The 22930-nt window shown below is 50.5% G+C and overlaps 1 protein-coding gene and 1 long non-coding RNA gene across 3 annotated transcripts; one reads left to right on the plus strand and one right to left on the minus strand.

Moving 5' to 3' along the window:
• Positions 1 to 507: 507 nt before the first annotated feature.
• Positions 508 to 8173, minus strand: NKX3-2 (NK3 homeobox 2). 2 transcript variants are annotated; one of them, XM_083757213.1, is made up of 3 exons: positions 6439 to 8173; positions 1357 to 1646; positions 508 to 889 (listed from the first exon to the last, which is right to left on the minus strand). In XM_083757213.1, the coding sequence occupies exons 1-3, from the start codon at positions 6965 to 6967 to the stop codon at positions 797 to 799; spliced, it is 912 nt and encodes a 303-aa protein (XP_083613339.1). In that variant the 5' UTR covers positions 6968 to 8173; the 3' UTR covers positions 508 to 796. The 2 variants fall into 2 exon arrangements, with proteins under 2 accessions (XP_083613339.1, XP_083613338.1); XM_083757212.1 differs by having other exon boundaries at positions 508 to 1646.
• A 4829-nt stretch (positions 8174 to 13002) lies between these two features.
• LOC310825227 lies at positions 13003 to 17942 on the plus strand. The gene is made up of 3 exons (XR_014555175.1): positions 13003 to 15942; positions 16280 to 16573; positions 16632 to 17942. It is a non-coding gene; the product is annotated as an uncharacterized lncRNA (long non-coding RNA).
• The last annotated feature ends 4988 nt before the right edge of the window (positions 17943 to 22930 follow it).

The raw sequence follows: 22930 nt of genomic DNA on the forward strand, positions 1-22930 counted from the left end.
AACTTCTTAGCGATCCAAAATTAAACACGTTTGCTTCCGAGACAAGGAAAGTGAAGCCGAAAACTATTATTTTTACTCGGAAACAGGTTTCACTATATTCATAGCAGGGCTAACCCCCCCCCCATATAAAGTCAAGTTACTTTTCGTTTACAGGAATCGCACCGAGCAGAATTCACCCAGGAAAGGGTCCTCTAACTAATTTTACTCGGTGGTAAGTCCGACTAAACTGGGCCTGAGAATCAAGGCCAGCCGTAGAAAAAGGAGACAGTAGTCAGGAGTTAAACTGAACTTTATAAATTAAAAAAATAATAGGTACAGGGGAACGGATTAACAAACAAATATTCACAAATATGCAGGCGTCCACCAGAGAGAATGACAGCGAGGTTTGCTGGGAAACTGAGACAGCGAAGAGACAGAGAAGACACTGAATAGTATTGAAACTCCCTTTAGAGGGTTCCCACCCCACCCCCTCAGGCCCGACTAAAATATTCACATTGAATATAAAAATAATTATCATAATAACAACAATTTAATACAACCGCAAAGTGCTAAAATATCAACTCTCCCAAATCCTCTCCATCATCGCCTCGAAGAAACCGGGCGCGATCCAGCGGGAAGTTACCCAGCGCAAGGCCCATGGAAGTGAATGGGCAGCGGGGACTCACAGTCGGCGGCTCCTCCGTTGCCCAAGGGTGCCAGTTCGCGCCGGAGAACTTCCGGCGGGGTTGCGCCGAGGCATACAATAGGTTTGGATTTATTTGCGCTGTTCTGGGGTGCGTGTTTGTTGGGCAAAACCTCACCCTTTTGCCGCCTCGAAGAAAGGGAAGCGTGGAGCGGAGGCTGCCTTACATTCATCCAGCCCCGTCGGGGAGGCTCCACTGGAGTTTCGCTGGAAGACCAAAAGACATGGGGGAGGGGCAGATGAAAGAATGATGTTCTTTGGGGTTCAGAGACAGCGGGTCAGGGTGCAGTTCTCCTCTGCCCCTGCTCCACGCCCCCCGCCTGCCCACCCGCCCTCCCGGTCTCGTCCATTTGCCTTAGTCCGAAGCCACGGCTCTTAATCCAGCCTGGATGGAGGGCAGGGAGTCACTGCGTGGGTCACTGCGTGGCCCCAGCGGCCGCGGCGCAGGCGGAGAGAGCCCAGCCCGGTAGGCAATAATAGGGGTAATAGTAGGATGGCTGGAGGGAGAGGAGGGGCGGCGGCCGGAGGACCTCGCCCGGGTGATACTGCCTCTGGTCATCCCGGACTAGCACCTTGACAGCCACTTTCTTGGCGGCCGGCGCCGAGGACAGCAGATCCGCGGCCAGCTGGCGCCGCTTGGTCTTGTAGCGCCGGTTCTGGAACCAGATCTTCACCTGCGTCTCGGTGAGCTTGAGCGACGCGGCCAGGTCGGCGCGCTCGGGCCCGGACAGGTAGCGCTGGTGGTTGAAGCGTCGCTCCAGCTCGAAGACTTGCGCGTGGGAAAAAGCCGCGCGGGAGCGCTTCTTTCGCGGCTTCGGAGCTGCCGTCGAAGCGGCCATCGGGGCCGAGCCGGACCCAGCCGCCGCCGCCGCCGCCTCGTCTTCCTCCGACGGGGCCTTGGAGCTCTTACCGCCACCTCTGCTGTTGCTCTGCTCTTCCTCAAGCTCGTCAGGATGACTGCGATCTGAGGGAAACAGGGTGGAGGCACAAACAATCCAGAATCAGAAAGAGGCGGGGCGCTGGGGGACCCCCCAAAATGCCCTCGCCACCCACACCCGACTCAAACCGGAGCGCACACGGCGGGGATCCCTCTGTCGTCTTTTCAAAGGTTCGCACCCATTGGCATTACCCGGCGCAGGGGCGACGTTTCGGATTTGGAGAGGCACAAAGGGGTGGGGTGTTTGTCAGAGAGAGGCAGAGAAAAGCAAATTTCTCGCGTATGTGTGTCACGCAGAAACACACACACACACACACACACACACATTTTTAACCTTGCATATCTCAACCCAATCTTCTTCTTTGTGCCTTTGAAATGCCCACGCAGTGACCCAGTCTCATTCGAGAGTAAATCACAATAGTAACCCGGGTTTGGAACCAGAGTTGGCCAGAAATGTAGAATCTTCTGAGAAACAGTCAGAAAGCATGGAGAGCCAAAGTCCGTTTGATTCGAAGTGAGCTCGAAGTGAGCCTCCACTTCGCCCCTTCGCTGGCACCTCTGCTTGGGACCAGCGACGGAGCGACATTCGAAACACCCTACGCCCAGGACTGTGTTTTGTGGTTCGCTGCCACCCTTCCCGCCTCGGATCCCACATTACGCTTGACTCTGAAAGAAACACGATTCGGATCAAAGGCCGCCGGCCGTCGTAAACCACAGTCGGTTGTCAGCACCCCAGTAAATAGAGGGGGAAATGCCATTTCAAACAGCTTGCGTCCCTTGACCCCGAGAGACTTGCTTAGAAACAAGCCCGCCTGGACGCAAGGCTGTCGCAGGCGGGCGGCGGTCTCCGGACAGCGGCTCCCTTTCCGCTTTCAGGGAACAGGCTTTCATTTGGGAAAAGAGCCTAAGGCGAGCATCCTATACGAGACTCACTCGGCCTGGGATTAAACCCCGTGGCATTTCGACAGACCACCCAAGCCTATATAAGGATCCAAGCGGAGCACCGCCAGACCTGGCGCTTCGGGGGAAGCCTGGCGGGACCCGCCTGGGGCTCCTCCCTTCCCACCGAGGGCAACGGGAACGTGTCGGGGGCGATTCGCCTGCCGGTCACGAGGCCCTCGGCAGAGTGGCTGGAGGAAGGCTGGACGGGGCTCGAACAAGGACCTCGAAGGGGCACACGACCTCGCAGAGGGGCTTTGGGAACCCGCTCTCGAGACTCTTGCGCCTCAGACACGCTTTCTGGCCGAGCGCATTATCTTCTATGCTGGATTGCCTTTTTTCGCTGTTCGGACGGCATTTTAATTTGTTTTGCCACAAACTGGCAAGCCGCGTTTGCTTTGTCGTCAAAAAGCGGAATATAAATACTGACACGGAGTTGGGCCGGGTCCCTGCAGTAGCGTAGCGTGGGGGGTGCAGGGGGGGCGGCCGCAACATCTGGGGGTTAGGGTTAGAAGGCGCAAATCCACGGGTTTAGGGGGCACAAATTGCCCCGGGTGCTGACAACCCACGCTACGCCTTGCCCCGGGTGCTGACAACCCACGCTACGCCTTGCCCCGGGTGCTGACAACCCACGCTACGCCACTGGGTCCCTGGCTCATCCAGGAAGGAGGCGGACATCGGAACCAGGCAGGATAGGGACCCACGACGTCGTTTGAAGGGGCAGAACTGGCGGGCAGAGGCTATGCATCCCTGCCGCCTCCCCTACCTCCAAAAAAACTCGCCCCCCGCCCAATTGCTGGAGTCTTGTCATTAATAAGCAGTTATTTTTCTTTGAGATCCTAACATATGGGATGCAACTTCACACCTAGACATATACTCTGTCCCTTCTGTGCCCCCCCCCGCGCCCATAGTTTTATCTGGTGCTGCCTCTGGAGTTAGGATGGAGGCTCCTGCAGACGAACCGCGAGCCTGCAAAGCCAGGAGGAGGGGGAGGCAAGAAGGAAGGCCTCCTTCGGGAATCCCGGGGAGGGGGACCAAACCAAAATGGCCCGTCCCTCCCAGGGGACACCTGATTCCAGTCTCAGTGAGATACCTGTCCTCCGTCCCTGCACTCAAAACGGGGCTGGGGTGGGCGGGATCCACCTACAGCACAGCGCCAAATAGAGGTCACCCCCCACACACACACCCATCGAGTTCAGTGCAGGGCGGCGAAAGCCTTTTTCTTCCACTCACGCATTAAAGTCGGCAACTGGACTGTTGCGGAGTTAGGAGGGAAGCCCCAGTCCCGGCGATCCCAGTTGGCAAACCAGGCAGGGAAAGGCTTCGGAGAGCCGAGCCCACTCAAGGCCACGCCACATCCGGCCACAGGCGTGAAAACCCAAAACGAAGCAACGGCGGTGGGCCTAGAAGCATTTAGGAGGATCTGCGTCTGTGTTTTACACGGGAGTAAGCAGCACTAGTGGGCTCGTCCCCAGGACAGAGAGCAAAATACACAAGCGGTTTCAATGGCTGCAGCTGAATTATTGTTTTGGTTGACCTTGCGAGTCTCAATACGGATTAACCGAAGTATTTAGAGCTCCGTTGATCTTAAAATCGTGCTCAGTACTACGTAGGGCTTAATGAGGTTGTGGATCGGACCGGCCAAAATATTCCTTACATGAAATTTAATTCGGCTCACGTGACTGGAAATCCTGGAACCGCGCAACTGAAAAGAGATTTTAGCCGCCTCCCGCAAATAACTTGCTTGCTCTCCCACTACGGCGGCAGCTGCCCTCCCCTTCTCCCCGTGGCAATGGATCCTCATTCAGAGGCACGATCCTGCCTTATGAAAGCTGCATCTCAAAGCTTACATTAAAAAAAACGAAAACAAAAATTCGGGAAGCAAGGCGGCGAGGTTAAGCGCAGGAGTTCCACGCAAAAGTCTGAAGTATGCGCGCAACTCTGCTTCAGAACTGACTAGGCTCGAAAGCCCGCAGCTTGGGCTGGATCGCGGGGCTACTGCTCTTGTTTTTAGGGCTATTATTCCCGCCCTCGAGGCTGAAATAAACTTGCTTCTTCTCCGTTCCTGGACGTCCATTCCCCCGGGTTTTTTTTGCTCCCAGACCTCGCCCGGCCTGCCAGCCTTGGTTCTTCCGCAATGGCCACCAGGCGAACAAGCGCCCTTGAAGGCTGGGAAACTCCCTGGAGTAAAACAGCCCTCTGCATGGTTTCCCGAGTAGGCCGGAAGGAACAAATTGACTTCTTCTTTTTGGGGGGTGGTGGGGTGCGGCTCTCGGTAATGGCTCTGCCCCGAAGATGCTGCTTCTCCCCGCAGGCAAGGCGCCCTATAGCACGGCCCCTCCCTGGCACGTGGACGAGGAACCGGGTCGCCATGTAAGTGGGTACCAGGCAGTGGGACTCCCCGCCCCGGATTTTGCCACCAAATTCGCATCCTTTTGGATCGCATCCCGAAGTCTGCGTCCAGAGGAGCCGCCTCGGGGTTGAGGAAACGAGGAGAGTCGCCGTTTTCAAGCGAAAGTCTAAGAGGCTCTAGGCCAGTTGCTCTCTGGGACGGAGGGCCTGCACGCAGCCTGCCTCCAAGTCCGGGGCCTACAGAATATGGCGAGCGGGGACTGGGAGTAACAGCGGGTGATGGACTCACTGTCTAGCCTATACTGCAGTCTTATCTGTACCCGCTTAACACCACTGAACTGAAGGGAAGCCATTTCTTTCTAGGATTTCTGCCTAGGGTTGTGCTGTAGACGAATTAAGTGAAATACTATGGATTAAAAAGAAACAGATTTCTATATAATAAAGTTGGGAGTGGAGTTCGGGAAGATGGGATTATAAGGGTCCGCATAACCGTAATTTTAGTGGAGATTACTACGAGGCTGGTGTGCGCCTGTGTGTTTGCAGGACTGCAAGAGACACGGGCAAAGCAAAAACGAAAATAAATAAGCTGCAACTTTATGCTCCAGTGTTTTAAAAGCAACTCGCTTTGCATGGGCCCTAAGCTTTGAATAACCAAGGCGCTGAAAGGTTCCATTTAAAATGTAGCAAGGTGCGAGACCTGAAGATCGTGACCCATTTAATTAATATTTTAAAAGAGTTCTTTCTCTTTTGGGCGGAGGGAGGTTGTGGCCTTGAACATCAATAGACTCTGCTTGTAACATTGAGATGCACTATTTAAACAAAGGCAATCGAAAAATACACTTAAGCCTTCGGGACGAGAGCTACAGTAAAAACTTCTACGCGCCGATTGAGGACATGCACGGCGCTTTTTATGGAGAAAGCAGTAAAAAACACGACTCCCTAGGCCGCAAGCTGGAAGGGTCCAGAATTCTGTGGCCTCAGCCCGAGTTTGTCCACCATGAGCAGCAGGAGAGAGCGAGACGCAGTCAGTAGTGCTAAATTCTCCTTCCCATTCGTCTCCATTGGGACGAACAGCGCACTCTTACGCGCGTGCGTTCGGGACCAAATCTAAGTGCACTGCAGTGGGCCTTAGATGTAGGTGTAAGTGTGCAAAGGACTGCAGCGTTAAAATAGTAGTTGGATCGTTCCCCCTACAGCATGTTTCCTAGGGCAGGGATCTTCTCGCTCAAAGTGGAACTCTAAAGCGGCCCTAACAGGCTAACTGGCGTCTCCAGATCAGTGGGGCAGATTCGTTCCTTTGGCGCACGGAGGGTGCGTGTTTCTCTGTGTTAACACGCGATGATTTAGGGTGGATATTCTCCCCCCCCCCGCCCCTGCCCTGCAATTCCAATTCGTGCTTAATAGGTGCCGCGGAACTGGCATTTCCGGGAATCAGCTCCTGCGAGCAAAGCGCCTTGGGTTGGCCATTTTAATCCGGATTTCAAAAGCGCAAACTCCACCCTGGGACTCCCGTGTAATCTCTGCGTACCTGAGATTCGGGCTGAGAGCTCAATGTCGCTGAGACCCTCCGGGGACCGTTCCTGGAGCTCCTGTCCCGGCGGCTCCCTGCCCGAGCCCTCCGACAGCGACCGGGCGCCGGAACCAGAGGACTGCCCTTCTCGTGGCCTCCGAGAGGCCGCGGGCGATTTGCTGCCGTCCTCGTCGTCGTCCTCTTCGTCGTCCTCGTCCTCCTCCTCCTTGTCGCCCTCTGGCTCCTCGCTCAGGACCGAGTCGGAGTCCCAGACGGCGAGTCCGGGAGCCCTGGAAGCCGCGGGGGCCAAGGCGGAGGCAGGCTGGTGCTGCTGCAGCGCCGCGGCCAGCGCCGCGGCTTCGTCGCCGAAGAGCCTCCAGCAGCAGGCGGGCGCCACGTCGGGGCTGGCGGAGGCGCCCCCTGCGGGCGGCGGGGGCTGCAGTCGGCCTTGCAGGAAGCCTCGCGCACTCCGCTCTTCCTTTTTGTTGAGGATGGCCTGGATGGAGAAGGGCGTCGGGGCAGGGGTGCTGCTGCTGCGCACCGCCATCGGTCTCCGGCCCCCGCCCCTCGCCCGCTCCTAGGGCGCCTTCTCCAGAGGGAAGCCTTCCTTCAGCTGGGCGAGCGCATCGCCTCTCCTCGGGCTGCAGCAGCAGCAGCAGCAGCAGCAGCGGCGCCGTCGGGGCCCCGGGGCGTCCTGCGCAGTCTTCCCATAAAGAGCCCGGCAGGCGTCGGGTCCGCCTGGTGTGCTCGCGCCCGCTCGGCGCGGCTCCTCGCGCTCCGGTCCCCCCTCCGCAGGCCCTCCCCGTCGTTCCCCCTCCACCTCTGTTTCTTTCCTCTCCCCTCCTCGGCCTTTTTCATGCGAGCCCAGCTGTCATTCCTCTCCCGTGAGTGACAGCTCCCGGGCCGGCCTTTCCTATTGGGCAGGGCTCTGCCCCGGGAGCCGCCTGATTGGCTCTCACGGCAGCCCGAAGAAGTTGTTAATTTTTTCCAGGCAAAGCGATCTGGGCGCGAGTTGGGGGTCCCGGACCAGCGCTGCCCGTTAACCCTTTCCCAGCCGAGCCTCCGCGCCGTGGCTTCGCTGCCTTTCGCTCCGCGAGAATACTATTAACTGCAGCTCGCTGTGCTCACGATCCTGTACTCGCTGAACTTCAGTGAGACATACTTCTGAGTAAGCGGCGAAGGGACCCGGCTGTCAAACTCCGCCGAGGGAAACGTCTTTTGCAAAACGAACCAATCGCGCGCGGGGGGCGGGTGGGGAGGGGGCGAGATCTGTCCCGAACATGGAGAAACTAATGGAAACCGTTTAATTTCCCCCTCCAGTCGAGGGCAACATTTTTTCTAGGTTGCAAACATTTTCTCTCCCTGTGTAGTTTTCAAATGGTCGATTTAATGTTATTTCTGTATAATCCCACCTCGGATATGCAGTTAGGTGCTTCGATATTGAGATGATGGGCCTTCAAATGTTTTCCTGTTAGGCAATTTTATCAGATGAGGTCAGTTTTGTCGTAGCTATGATGTTATATCAAAGATGAATTATTTTTAATCAGTTTTGCGACAGCCATTTCCCCCATCATGGATAGGTGCTATATGCTAGATAGATCTTTCCAGCACGGTATTCATTCGTTGCATCAGAAGCCCCTGCTAGCACAGTGAAAGAAAAAAATTACTATAGAGATGATTAACTGGACGCATCATTAGTAATCAAAGAGAGTCTTTGATTATTGATAATTCATGACAAGGCCAATAGAGAAGTAACAAAGGCCAACAAAGTTAGAGCGTGATCCGGATTCCAATGGGGGAACTAAAGAGCAACTTCTCACGCTGAAACGGGACGCAACTTTGAGCTCGACTCTGGCAGCATTGTGCCCTAAAGTAGTCAGAACCTGAGCTTTCGTAATAAGAGCTTGTAAACCAATTAAAAAACAATAATTCTTAATGTAGCACGTATGGCGATGGCTTTCCTTCTTTACATTCCCTGGAGACGCAGCTCTTCTGTTTCCCATTCGCAACCCGGGGCAGCTTGGCGACTCTCAGAGAACTTTCCAAGTGTGTCGGGTACACGTTAGGAGAAAGCCAGGCGTTGAAATAAAGTGATCTGGTCCCGGGGGAAATGCTGGTTTCGCTTGCTTCAGCTGCCCAACATTTCCCAAAATGTGCAACCATTCTCCGGCGCTTGTTGCGGGCAAACAGATCTGCAAAGGAAAATCATTTTTGCGAGGTCTCTGCGAGTACGTGCAGGAAACAGACTCGAGGTGGAAGAGGCCCAGGGGAAGAATGCAAAATCGATAAAAGCCGGGGGAGGGGGGTGGAGAATGCAAAAAGTAGGGGCCACAGGGGTGGGGGATGCGACTTTGGTGGGGTTTCAAAATGCTGCACGCCTAAGGAAAGTTGGAGGTCAGCTTGACATTGGTGTGTGCGAGCAGCAGCAATAAAAATGCTATTGGGGGGCTCCATCGAAAGGAGGGCAGGGAGCAGGCGATCACTATCCTACAGGGCGAGGGGTGTAAATACGCGTCCATCTTGGATCTTAGGCGATCCACTCCAGAGCCGTCCTTCGGGCCTCGTGGCCTATCCTGAGGCCTCCAAGAGGCGAGGCGCCAAGCGCCCTTTCCTTCCCGCTCAAGAGGGAGCTGCAGGCGGGACCCGGGCGAGGCCAAGGTCCCGTGGAGCGAAGAGTCCGGCCCTTGTGAGGGGCCCGGGCAGCCCAGCCCCGAGGAAAGGGCAGGCGAGCGCCAGGCGGGCAGCAAAGCCCGAGGCCCAGCTTCACTCGCTGCTTCTTCCCGGGCGAGGCGGGGGCGCCATTTTGTCGGCGGGGCGCATTACAAGAGGGGAGCCTAACCAACCGGGTTTCGCGCCCTTTCCCTGCAGAGCGAACCGTCGCCTGAAGGTCGCCGCGGGCTGCCGGGGAAGGCGGGAAGCCGCGAGGAGAAGCTGGAGGCGGCAGGGGCAGGGGGGCCTATTCAGGGCGGCCTCTCCTTCTCCTCGTCCTCTGCCCGCCGCCTCTCGGTGGGCCTCAGCGGCTTCGGAACTCGCCCAAAGACCCGGGCCCCGTTTGCGGAGGGCACCCAGTTATTCAGGGTGCTGGAACGACAACAGCGGGCAAAGCTTTTTACAGAAGAAGTGGGTGGGTGTCTCGCTCAGAGCTCCACAAAGTGGGGATGAGCATGGAAACCCGCGAGGAAGAGATGGCCGAGCCATCCCGCCCTCCTCAGCCGCCCTTGACTTGACTCTCTGAGGTGAGGAGGCGCAGGCCCCGAAAGAGACGGAGCCCGCCCGCCCGCCCGCCCGCCTCAGGAAAGGGAGCGGAAACACCTCGGCCAAGAGGCCGCCTCAGGCCCCCGGGCGAAGCTGCGGCTCGCCCTCCTCTCTCGCGCTGGGCTGGGCATGGTCGCCTCAGAAAGGCTCTTGCAGGGCAGGAGAAGGTTCCCCAAAGGGCAGCCCCAAGGCTCGAGAGGCGCAGCCCTGACCGGAGAAGGCGTGTTTTGTTGAGGGGAAAAGGCACGCGAGGCCCCGTCCGGCGATGGACGGAGCGAGTGGGTGGGCGGGGAGCTTCCCGTCGCCGCCAGTGGATCCTCCTCGATCGCCCAGTGAAGCCGGATCCTGCGGGGAGATTTAGGGCCGGAGAAGGGAAGCGCTGCCTCGGACCCCGGGCCCTTGTGAAAGGGAAAGGGTCGCCTTTGAGTCCCGATGATGCCAGTCGCTGAGGAAAACCGCGCGAAGGGGCCCCGGGGCTCTCGGGCTTCCCAGAGGCCCCTGGATCCTGGCTGGGGGAGGCAGGCCGCCTTCCAACAGGTCCCTATGTTCTCTTCTGACCAGCCCAGTCGCCCGTCCCCGCCATTCCCTGCCAGCAACATAAAATCGAGGGTGAAGAGCAGGGGGCATCGGGGCAGATCCGGCAGAGGAAGATGGCTTCCCCCCAAGCTTCGTGGCACTGGGCACGCGGGGACTTGCTCCCGTGAAAAGGGTGCCTCGGATCGGGTCGCATTCGTTGGCCAAGTCGCGGGGGGGGGGGGGGAGGAAGATCCAGGCCTGCCCCATGGAGAGGGCCCAGCCCAAGGTCGCACCCACGACAGCCCAGACTCGCCTAAAAAGACACGCGAGCCAAAGACGTTTGGATCCCCATTGATTTCAATGGGAGAAGACGCTCATCTGTATTCGAAAGAAAGCCATATAAGAAATGCAACAGGATGGATTTCCTTCGTTTTTGTAAACCGCTTTAAGAGGTTTTTTTAAACAATCAATCAAGCGGGGTATATATAAACAAATTTCTAGCCCGCCCTTCCTCACACACGTGTTCCCAGGGCTGGGTTCATCAAATACAATATCTAGAACAGGCACCCCCAAACTTGGCCCTCCAGATGCTTTGGGACTACAACTCCCATCATCCCTAGCTAACAGGACCAGTGGTCAGGGATGATGGGAATTGTAGTCCCAAAGCATCTGGAGGGCCGAGTTTGGGGATGCCTGATCTAGAACAAGGGCTACTCCTGATTCCCAATGTTTGGTGACCCAGAATCATCCTTCCTCCTTAGCAAGCGTTCATCGTTGCAACCTTAAACGCCGACTCAGCTCTATCCTTGCAACCAACACCATCCGCAAGGCTTTAGTTTTGGCGTGTCCAGAATTTTGATGTCAAAATCACACTCGCTAAATGCAAGGAGAAATCGCTTCCCGGGATCAGGAGCAGGGAGTTCCAGCGATGCCTTTCTTCCACAGCTCAGCGATAGAGCAGGTCCCACCAAATCCAACCCCCAGCACCTCCAGGGTTGGGGAAGACTCCTCTGGAGCCCCAAAGAGCCGCTGCTAGTTCGTGTAGACTTGTGCGGGGAACCTTTGGCCGGTCATTTGTTGCCGGACTCCAACTCCCATCAGCCTCTGCAAGCATGGCCAATGATCACAGATGATAGGAGTTGTAGTCCAGCAACGTCAGGCGGCCCAAAGTGCTCCCCACACCTGGTTTGTGTAGACAATACTGAACTAAATGGATCAGTGGTCTGACTTCCCGTGAGACGCACAGAGGTGTATCCGTTTTTGACCTTGTGGATTTGGCTGCTCCAGCATGACTTCAGAGTGGGCTGTTATCAGGATGCTAATTCATAGCTAGAAGACGGAAGAGGAAGCTAGATCCGACCTGGGGGTCCGCCTCCAACCCGCCCCCTCTTTCTTTGAGCCAGGGATGCTCACCTGGCAAGGGAGAAGGAGAGACATGTGGCCGTGAGCATTTAAGGCTGCACTCTACTTGCACTTTTTTCATTGGAGACTCCCATTGACTTCAGAGAGATTTACTCCCGCGTAAAGGTGCATAGGTTAGACTTGACTGCACAAGTTAGACTTGAAGGGAGAGGAGAAATCTCCCATCAGATTTTCCCCTCTCCTTTTTTGTGAAGATCTAAAGCGGGAGGGTTCTTCTGGCACAGTAACCTAGTGGTTTAGGTACGGTGCCGGATGAGGGCCCGGCTGAAAGGGATGAGACCGTGGTCCTTGCTATCTGAGTCGGCAGGTAGAGTGAAAAGGTAGCTCTGTCTCCCCACCTCCCGGTCACTGGTCGCTAACTGCAGGGCTGGCAGGCGGAAGTGCCTGGGCATAGCTAAGGGGAGGCAGGGAGGGGTCGCTGCAAACCCCCGTCAATAAAAAAACACACACATAGCTAACTGAAGTTCTGCACCCCCCCAACAAAATTCTGGCTGTGCTCATGCTGAGATGGGATGTGAAGCGCATGTATTGCTTCCCGTGCAAGTAAGGAAGCGCTTGATCTATGTCCGTCCTCATATATTTCCATACCCTCCAACGTTTCCCCGATGAAAATAGGGACGTCCCATTCCGGAATGAGAATTTTAGTATTTATACCCTAGGCATCTTACTGGGTTGCACCAGCCACTCTGGGCAGCTTCCGACACATATGAAAACACAACAAAACACCACACATTAAAAAACCTTCGCTTTACAGGATTGCCTTCAGACGGATCCAGGGTCGGATAACTCCATACCCTCCAACATTTCTCAAATGAAAATAGGGATGTCCTAAGGAAAAGCGGGACATTCCAGAATCAGATCAGAAACCGGGAAATCAGGGACGCCCCTGGAAAATAGGGACACTTGCAGGGTCTGTATTTCTCGGCCTCATGGGGGAATATCAACCGCGCATATAACTCAACTTGTTTCGGAAGATCAACCTTTTTAATCCGAGCAGACAGCCGAAACACTCAGTACCCAATGAGTGTATTTGGAAAAAAACAGCCCGTCCCCAATACATAGACACAAATAGATATTGTGCGCCACCTAGAGGCATATGGCTATCACTGCCTTCTGAAGCGGAGTGGGGCGAAGGATAATACAGTGGTACCTCGGGTTACATACGCTTCAGGTTACATACGCTTCAAGTTACAGACTCTGCTAACCCAGAAATAGTACCTTGGGTTAAGAACTTTGCTTCAGGATGAGAACAGAAATCGTGCAGCGGCGGCACAGCGGCAGCAGGAGGCCCCATTAGCTAAAGTGGTGCTTCAGGTTAAGAACAGTTTCAGGTTAAGAACGGACCTCCAGAACGAATTAAGTTCTTAACCCGAGGTACCACTGTAGAATTACAGAACTGTAGAATTTGAAAGGACCCCAAGGGTCATCTAGTCCAACCTTCTGCAATGCGGAAATCTCAACACCCGGCACCCCACACAATTTGACCCTACTTAGCTTTTACAAAACATGCTAGCAGTTTTATTGCTGCACCACTAAGATGGGATATTACCTTGCAGCTGATAATTTCTATTTCAACAGCATTTTAGCTATTAAATAAAGGACTGGGAAAGTTAAATGTTCTTTTTCGTTCAACTGGCTGCTTAGTAGCCGAATCCTATCAGTGTCTGTCCCAGTGATGCTTACTCTCATTTAAGAGTCACAACTTCAGTCTCCTGAGGAAATCAATGTGATTTAGAAGTTCTTAAATTTAGCTGGATTGTGCGCTTATTAGTCGGATTTTTAAATAACTTATTGGACTGATTGGACAATGTCAGTTGCTTAATCATCTGCCCTGAAACAGGTTAATTTATCAATTAGATTTAAATACAGCTGCATATTCATCAACACAACCTTTTTGCACATTCTCTATTGCTGACCAGAGTAAGCTCAGTTCTTTGGTATTCCAGGGAGTTGACAGCAATGAAGAAGTTGTGGGGACAATTGAATATGCAGCTTAATGTAGATTGTGGTTGCTTGTGGGGAAGACCTCAATACAAGTCTGACTGAAAATGGGCAAAATCCCCTTGAAGGCAAGGCCAATCTTGTCATGATGATGACGACGGCAAAAAAGAATGCCAATAAAGGCTTATGGTACCTCAGAGACTACCAGATTTTTTTTTTTAAATAACACATTTTGTTATGGCAATTTATGTGGACAAGCATACACTTTATAAGATGCAAATAATGAAATTGGTATTTAAAGCGCCATGACATCTTTTGTTGTTTTTGCTGCAACAGACTAACACAGCTACTGCTGTGGGAACTGTTAGCCAAAAAGAAATACATCACCAACACTCCTGTGTCTGCTCTGTGCTGCCAAGTAGAGCTTTCCTGGATAGTGAGAAGTCTCCTATATTTAGAGCTCTTGGAGTGTGGTCTAGAACCCTTGGTAGCTTGCTGTGACTTGCTTGCTGAGCATTTTTCTAGAAACCACATCTGCTCTGACCTGGACTCTAGGTTAAATAGTAGCAATCCTTGTGGGTTGCCTGGAGGGAATGGGATAGGCTGTATAGCTCAGCGGTTCCATTCTAAACTGGCAGATTGCTTCCATGGTGCTGGAGATTTTCAACACTGTGCTATGATGTTCTACACGCTTCAGTTGTATCCATTATCCTTCATGCTTTTTAACATCTGTGTCAGGGGTCGGGAACCTTTGGTCTGCAGGCTCATCAATGGGTCCAATTTCACCCCAGTTCAAACCATGTTCATCTGCCCATCAGCTGACAGGAGGTTCAAAATTGTGTGGGGCACACCTGCTCCTTGCTTCCTAAAATGCTGAGCACAGGGCCGGTAATGCTCCCTGCACGGCAGCCCGCTTGCCATTGAAATGCTTTATAAATCCATCAAGGCTGTGTTCTGAGCAGGTACCTGGAGCCATTAACTGGATGGACAGGGACCAACAAATTTAAACTGACTCCAGTGGAAGATGGAGGTACTGTTTGGTCCTCCCTAAAGATTTGTTTTATTTTGAAGTATCAGGATGTTGGCCTCTAGGACTTACAATATGGAAGCTGAAGGGTAACTAATGTTTCCAAGTAGTGGCATATTTCAATGGAGGCATTTGAACATTGTTGTCCTCGTTTATATAAAGAACACATCATTGGTACATATATGAAAATGAATATTTATTCATTATCATTGTTTCCCCCCAAAATGAATACCATCATTTATATTTTACAAATAACAATAATAAATTACAAAAGGGGAAAAACCTGACATTCAAAGATGGAAAGTCAATTTTGAGGAATCCATATTGTTCATTCATATTCAGATAGTTGAGATGTCCTGTAGCTCAGGACGTCTAAATGTCCTTTGCTGGTGTGGGTAAGGGGACCTGAAACATAAAAAGTCCCAAAACATTGCATAAACATGTCCCACAAGTTCTTTTCCTTTATGACTCAGAGATTGTGAGTTATTTTGTTGGCAATTGCTATGTACCAAACAAACATTTTTATACCATAATTCAATAAATATTTGTTTGTTCATCTTCTTCTATACCTTAATTTTTCAGCAATCGCTATGGATTCAATTTGACTGCACCATAAATCCTTATTTAACCCCTCTAAATATTTCACTTTTCTTAATAGAACCATCCTGGCAGCTAACAACAGATATAGAATCAATTCTCTATCCAATCTGCCTCCATTTGGCCCATCTAATACCCCCAGTGACGCTAGTGAAGGGAACAGTATCAATGCTTGTTTTGTTGTTAAATTAATTTCTAGGAACACCATCTCCCAGAAAGCTGTAATTTAAATGATTTTTACCCTACTCTACAGGTGAAAAAGCAAGCAGAGTGGCTCAGTTTAAAAAGTCTCTACTTTCAGGTTTACAGTCTGAAATATGCAAGACAAAAGGCAGAAGAGATGGAGTGAGAGAAAAAGCACCTATTTCATAGTTACAGCTACATTTCTTATAACAGTCCAGATGGAAGGGAAACACTCTGGGACTGAAATATTCATTAAAGGGTGGGTTATAAAACAAGCATCTCAGGTAGCCAGCCTACTAGAGTAGAATGACTGCTGGTGTGTAATATGACAGTCCAAAGAAGAACTGTTGGAATATCTGCATAAAACAGGACGAGGGTGGTTCCATTGTGGCTCAACTGATCTAAATACTGACCACCCATAAATTCCTTATTTTAAGAAAGAGATGACTGAATCAGCCATGGATCTCCCCTGTCCAGAGTCACAGCTCTTACTGTGCAGAAGCCGAAGAGAGAATCCTTCATTTTCTCCCACTGACACTAATGGCACTTGAAAGTACTGGATTGTTCCCTGTCTTCGAATGGTTAGAATATCAGGATTTCAATCTTTCTCTTCTTATTTTCCTTATTTTTTTAGGGAAAAGATCCTTGTTCATTTAAGAGCTGGGGACTCAAATACAAACATTCTTTATAGAGGTTTACAACCTCAGGGAAATAAATGTCTGAATTTTGCTGACTGTGCTGGATAAAACTGTTTTGTCATCTTTAAAAGCTTAAAGCCACAGCTGCTGGGAAGCAAAATAAAAGACATTTTTGTAACCTCATATCTGGAGCTAAAGATTGGGTTCTGGCACTTAGGATACTGAAATATATTCCAGCCAGCCAGCCCTGTAAATCCGCTTTAACACTCTTCTTTTTCAGCTCCCTCTCTCCTTCCATTCTCTTCAACTGAAATCTGATTAAAGGAAGTTGCCTGTAGATGGCCATTTGGATTAGAAGTGGAGCACACATCATCATTGTCAGAAAGATGCATTTCCCAGAGGTGAATCATCTGCATCGTGGTGGTTTTCAACACCTTCATATTCTGAGTGTGTTTTCTATGTTTCATATGAAGCTACCATGCTTTGTGCCAGACGAGTCCATACAGTTTTGTCTCTTCTAGTTGGCAGTAGCCATTGGCCATGCTGCCAGGGCAGGGAATGCAGAAGGGCCTAGGTGAGGAGGGAGAGAGAGAAAGAGAGAGAAAGAGAGAGAGAGAGAGAGAGAGAGAGAGAGAGAGAGAGAGAGAGAGAGAGAGCAGGCGAGGGCCCAGGAAGGCCTAGGAGGACTGGGGAGGAGAACTTAGCAGCAAGCTAAGAGAGGCTGTAGCAGGGCAGTGGAGGCTGCCAGGAAATGAAATAGGGACTCAGCAGAAGGGAGCTTTCTAGAGGGAAATGACAGATGGAGGGAAGAGTCCAAGAAGGGGAAAGGGGGGCAGGGAGGAGGAGGAGGGGGAGAGAGACTGGTCAGAGAGAAAAGCAACACACTGCAGAGGAGAGGCATCACATTCTGATTTCAGAAAAGCGGCCCAAACTCGGTCTGTAGGGTTTCTTCGTAAAACATACACACCCCGGGTCTCCACACCCCGGCAGGGTGATAAAAGCAGGACAACCTACTTTCCTTGCCTAGACTCATATTATATCGCCCATGGGTGAGTGTGTGGGGCTCATGTCTCAGAATAATTTTTTGTCACCAGCAAACAAGCCTCCCCCCCCCCTTTTTAAAAAAGATTCAAATAACCAATTTAGTCTCATTAGTGGGAGAACTGAATTAAATAAGGATTCTGTTACTCAAGCATTCTGCACTTGTGTTTATATTTAAAGACATCATTGTCTCAAAAGAAAATCTTCCAGCTTTCTGCTTTCTTGGGGCATTGAGCCAGAATTATTTTTTTTAGACTTGAAAATGGTGACAGACTATTATGCATGTGATTGTTAACCATTACCCCTTTCCTGTATTTCTTCTTCCTCACTCACATTAATGAGCTTTGACATTTAGAGAGAAATTATTGCATCACATGTGTGACAAGTCACAATAAAACTCAAAACCTAATTGATCTGGCGTTCCCCTGTAGTGTTCAATTGCTTCCTGGCACCTGGGACTGAAAAAAGAAAGAAGGAAATGTAGATTGCCTGCACTGTTTAAGTGATGCGATACATATGTCTGAGCTTGGATAACTAGTCCTTTCAACTAATTTTCTCAACGGTGTTGAAAGGCAGGTTCTGGCTAAACTGTTTCCTCTCCAGGATAGGTGCATGGGGTATAGAGGACCCAAGTCAAGATACTTCAAAGTAACTCTGGTGATCTCTTTTTAAGTTGATCCGCCTTTTAACTGATTAGCCAATTAATTGAACTTCATGCAAAATGGTGGGCCATTAAAGTGATTTCCTTGTAGGCCTTGGTTGCTGCTTCTGTGGAATGTTCAAAACTGGAGGCGGAAACACATCCCTGTCAGTAACTGTCTGAAGGCCTGCTCAGTTGCTGCTGACCTGGGAGTCAGTTACTTCCCTGAGTGCTGAGTTTCACCTGGCTCCACTCCTGCTATCCATGGCCCTCCTGCCTCTTCTCCCAATTGTTTGTCAGCGGTGGATTCCCCAAAATGAACTTTGCCTGTTTACATGTTACCAAAAATTCATCTCACGTGCCTTTTTGAGATAAGTAAGCAACACAATAACAGCAAAAAACTACCCCCTCATTCTGGGGGGGGGGGGGAGCTGGGTATTGTTAATGCTTTATGTTTCATTCTCCTTCACTGTAACACACCAGAGCCACAAAGGTATGTGTGCCTTTAAGTCACAGGTAAACCAGCAGAATCCCTAATCAGTTCATATTCCCCAGCACCAGTTACAGACACGCTAGATGCCCACTCAAGTGGAGAGAAAGCCCGGAGAGAGATGAATTTCCTACAGACTACAGCAACTCCCAACCTCTCCAACCCTCAATCCTGCTCTGATGAAGGACTGAGTAACCTGAGGAGGCACAGCTGAGCAAAGCCAACCTTGTGGGAGATTGCAGTCAAACAGAACTATGCAGGACTGCTAATCAGTGCATGAAGGGGTTAAGGACCACAGAGTTTATTGCTAGAAAGACTCAACTAAGTCATGTTCCCTCTCCTCTAGAGAGGGAGAAAGTGAAGCCTTTCTCATTCCTCTCTCACTTTCTGCATCATGTAATCCATCAATGAGGACATGTGTAAGCTTGGGAGCAAGTGTTTGGAGCTATATACTGTATTTTTCTACCCAATAGAACTTTGCCTGTGTTTCTCCTTGCTACTGCATGACTGAGACTTTGAATCTGTAAGTAAATCATTTTAAATTTACTTAACAGTGTGTGGCCTGCTCATTGCAAGAGGGGCGGGAAGAGGTTGGCTGCTGTGTGCAGCTAAATGGGATAGAAAGGTTTAACAACCTGCATTCTTAACACTTCACTGTACTGCTTATTTTTGTGTGTTTAATACTCTGCTACTGGGGCTCCCTGTGTGCAGGGACCCAGACATTTTTTTGTTTTCCACACATGTGGGTCCACAGGGATTCGTGTATTTAATTCCCCACAAACCCCACCCTGCTTACCCACCCAGGTCTCAGTAACACATACCAGGTCAGTCTCCTTAACCACAATCAAATCATGAATGAGAGAGCTCTTATTTAAAACCAACCTGGCATTCAAAAGAAGTATCGTCAGGCCTGAGGGCTGGCTAATACCTCAACCACAACTCCTCTGGCTAGCGGCCACATATGGCACAACCCCCAACTGTGCTGTGTGCCCCTTGCCGGGTTTGCCCCTCTCATACCATACAGCGTTTACCCAGGACCACTGCATTTGCCCACCCCCAGCCCCCGCTTTCTCTGGCTAATCCCATCCCAGAGGCAGAAAGCACTGCAGATGTAGGATAGACCAGTGAGAAGGTGGAGGCTGAGGCTGCAACAGATTCACAGGAGCCTGCGGGTCATACTGTATTCAGATTCCCTCCTCCCTTGTCTCCAAGAACACACAGGGCAGTGCATGTAGCAGAGCAAAGAGCTCAAGACTGCTGGGGAAACAGCCGGCCGGGGAGAAGACTTAGGGGGAAGTGAGAGGCACAGATCGTCAGTTCTGGCAACTGCTTTACTGGGGTCAGTCTTGCCCATAGGTTTCTCTGTTTGTATTTCCTTGAATAAAAAATCAACTTTACTGCTCGAGTCTCTGTGCTGACTTGCATCAGAACCAGCCAAAATCCTGCCATACAATGCAGCATTTGAGTGCCCTGTCCCAAGAGACAGGAGCATGCAGCAGCTCTAGGTCATCTCTAAGAGGCCAAACAACTTAGGCACCTGGAGTTTCAGCAGAAGAACAAGAAACAGCAGGCCAGTAGGCAAGAGATGGTAAAGCTCACTTAGTGAAGCTCACCTGGGTAGCTGGTGTGCTCATTTCCCCGTCTTACTGGGGGCAGGGTTACTTTGTGGTTTTGTAGTTGCTTTGCATGTGCATGTATATGTCGGCACCAGGAAACAATGCTCAGAAATATGCTGGGTCAGATGTTACTTCCCCCAAATTGGTGTGTGGAGGATCTCCTAGCATCTGAACCAATCAAAGGATTAGCAGGGGGAGTGATAGATAAGGCCAAGCTGAAAACTGCAGGACTGTCTTAGTCTGAGACTGAGGATGAAACCTGTGGCTGCTCCCCATAATGTCACTAATCATCTTTATTTGCCATTTTTTTTATTAACAGTGCCGAAGAATCTATGACCATGATGCTCTCTGTTCTCGTCTGTTTGTGCATTTTTACAATAATATCCACATTAAGGGCACAATCCATCCAACACCAAGTGCCACTGAGTCCCTGTGATTTCAACTGAGGAGGGAACACCTTGTGCTTCTCAATTTCCCAATTTTAAAGAGAGTTAAATGTCATTTGGATAGTGTCCTTTGAACATACCGTACTTTTCTCTCTATAACACACAGATTTTTTTATCCTAAAAAGTAAGGGGAGATGTCTGTGCGTGTTATTGAGCGAATGTGTGGTCCCTGGAGCCGACTGGCCTGAGTGCAGGGGCAAAAATCCGGCAAAAATCCAATTGCGCGCCAGGGAGGAGGGACGCCTGAAGAGAGGAAGCTGTTACTTTCCTGCTTTCTGCCTCAGGGTCTTACTGCCCACCCACTTCTGTTTCGGTTGCTGTTTGCTCAAACAGAACAAAGAGCAGGGAAATCCCCTCCCCTCCAGGCAAGCAGAGGGAAAAGGAAAGGATCGCATCCTTCCTTCTAATTCCACTCCGTGCTCTGGTGCTGCTGTGTCCAAAATCCCAGTCCAAAGAGGAGTTAGACAAGGATGTCTATTAGCCCCATTTTTATTGACAGCTTCCGGTCGGCGCCAGCGCTTAATGGCGGCTCTCTCTCTGTTCTCCGGGGAGAGGGCTGCTCCACGAGTTCGGGTCTGACCGCTACGGCGAAGCGGGGACCCCTAAAATCACAGGCGCGGAAGCCTGTGAACAAGGAGACTCGGTGGGCACCATTTGCGCCCCCCTTTACTGCAAAAGAGCCTTTTTAAAGGCTCCGGAGGAGCATCGGGGGATCGCGCGGTGCTGAGAGTCACTACCCAGCCCGTGGAGTGAAGCCGCGTCGCCATAGGCGGAGAGCGTCGATTCCTTCCTGAAATTTGGACTGAAAAAGAGCACCCGTAAGTAAGATTGGATACCTTACTGGGATTACAAACAAAAACCTTTAAAAATTTGGCTGAAAACGGGGACGGTAAATAAAGGAAGTCTGCCTCCCCCGGACTGCATGATCGCTAAAGCAACGGAACTAGGAAGCTGCAATTGAAAATTTACTGTGAACTTTTTGGATTGGGCTAACCCTAACACTGAAGCTAATTTCCCCCCCTTGTAAGCAAGATCAGGGGGGGAAGAAGTAGAAGAAAAGGTAACCTGCATAAGGGAGTTTAAAAGGACAATTTCCCGCAGTCTCTGACTCTGGGAACGGACTGCCTGGGTGAAGCACTTTGATAGGAACTGTCAGATCACCTTTGTTTTAAAGTGGACTTTATTGGATATAACTTTTGAGACTTTGTGAAATAACATTGTTGCAACTAAAAGACTGATAGACTTTCTTAGAAACTTTTTTCCTCTGAGGGCTGTTGGATTCTTTGTTTCCTTTGTTTACTGACACATTGATGCTCCCTCTAGAGGGCTGAAGGTAACAGTTGCAACATAGGCTTTAAAAAGAAAGTCACTGGATTTTTCCATTGTAAACCTGTTCCTGTGAGAACGACCTTGGGACATGAGCGGCCCTGTAGGCGAAATAGCAACAAGGTCTAAAGCTAAAGCTGCACAAAAGAAAAGGGGCTCGCTATCAGGACTACCGCCAACAGGTGCAGCAGGACAGGAAAAAGGAATAACAGCATTCATGGATTCAGTGACACAGGCATTACTTAAAATAAATGAATCTTTAGAAAACTTGACCAAGCAGAGTACGGAAAATACTAAACAATTGACAGAACTTACAGTAAAATTAGATTTAAATACCAAAAGTATTACATCTAATACAGAGACTATAAATAAACTGGTGCAAGAAAACGCCACAATCAGGAAAATTGCGGAGGAGGCCAAATCTACAGCGGAATCCACACAGGAAAATTTAGTACCGGTTTGCAAGAAGCTTGACCAGCATGAGGCGACCTTGTCTTTGTGGGAGATGCAGCGTAAGGAGAAGAACTTGAGATTGAGACTCGTCCCAGAGAGTGAAGGGGACAGCCTAGTGGACTTTCTCACAAAAGAACTTTCGGAATTTTGGCAGGTAAACCTAGAGGAAGAAGAATTTGAGATAACAACTGCCTTCAGATTGGGCAGAAGGCAAGGTAGGAAGATTCCAAGGGATTGTCTGATAACTTTGAGATCTAAAGAGGAAAGAGATAAAATACTGAACTTGCATTATCAGAAAACTCTCCAGATTGAAAACGCTACTGTGCAAATATACAGGGACATCCCAAAATACATCTTAGAGATAAGGACCTACTTTAAGAACTTGGTCGACCTGCTGAAGAAGAACAACATACCTTTTAGGTGGGAATATCCGCAAGGCCTGTCCTTCAATTTCAAAGGAAAGAAAGTTAATATAAGAACAGTACAAGATAAAGAACAATTCCTGGACAGATACGAAGAGGACCTGGTGAAAGGAGTGCTGGACTCGACATCGGATACAGATTTGGGAAATTTGACATTTGGACTTAAATCACCTCCAGAGGGAGAACCGCCGCAGGGTGCGGCTGGAGGAAACTAACCAACAATGTCTCTGCGATTCCTAAGCTGGAACTGTAACGGTTTGAACCTTCCCAGAAAAAGACGTGAAGTTTTCCATATCTTAAAAAAATAACAATTGGATTTGATTTGTTTACAAGAGACCCACATAACAAGAATACACAGAAAATTGCTTATAAACAAAAGGTTAGGACAGGAATTTATTTCATCGGATAAAGTTAAGAAAAGAGGAGTGGTGATCTATGCAAAGGAGAAATTGGCCCCAAAACTGATTTTTAAAGATGAACATGGAAGAATATTGGCA

This window comes from Podarcis gaigeae (genome assembly GCF_964106915.1).
Source record: "Podarcis gaigeae genome assembly, chromosome: 9".
Taxonomy (NCBI): Eukaryota; Metazoa; Chordata; class Lepidosauria; order Squamata; family Lacertidae; genus Podarcis; species Podarcis gaigeae.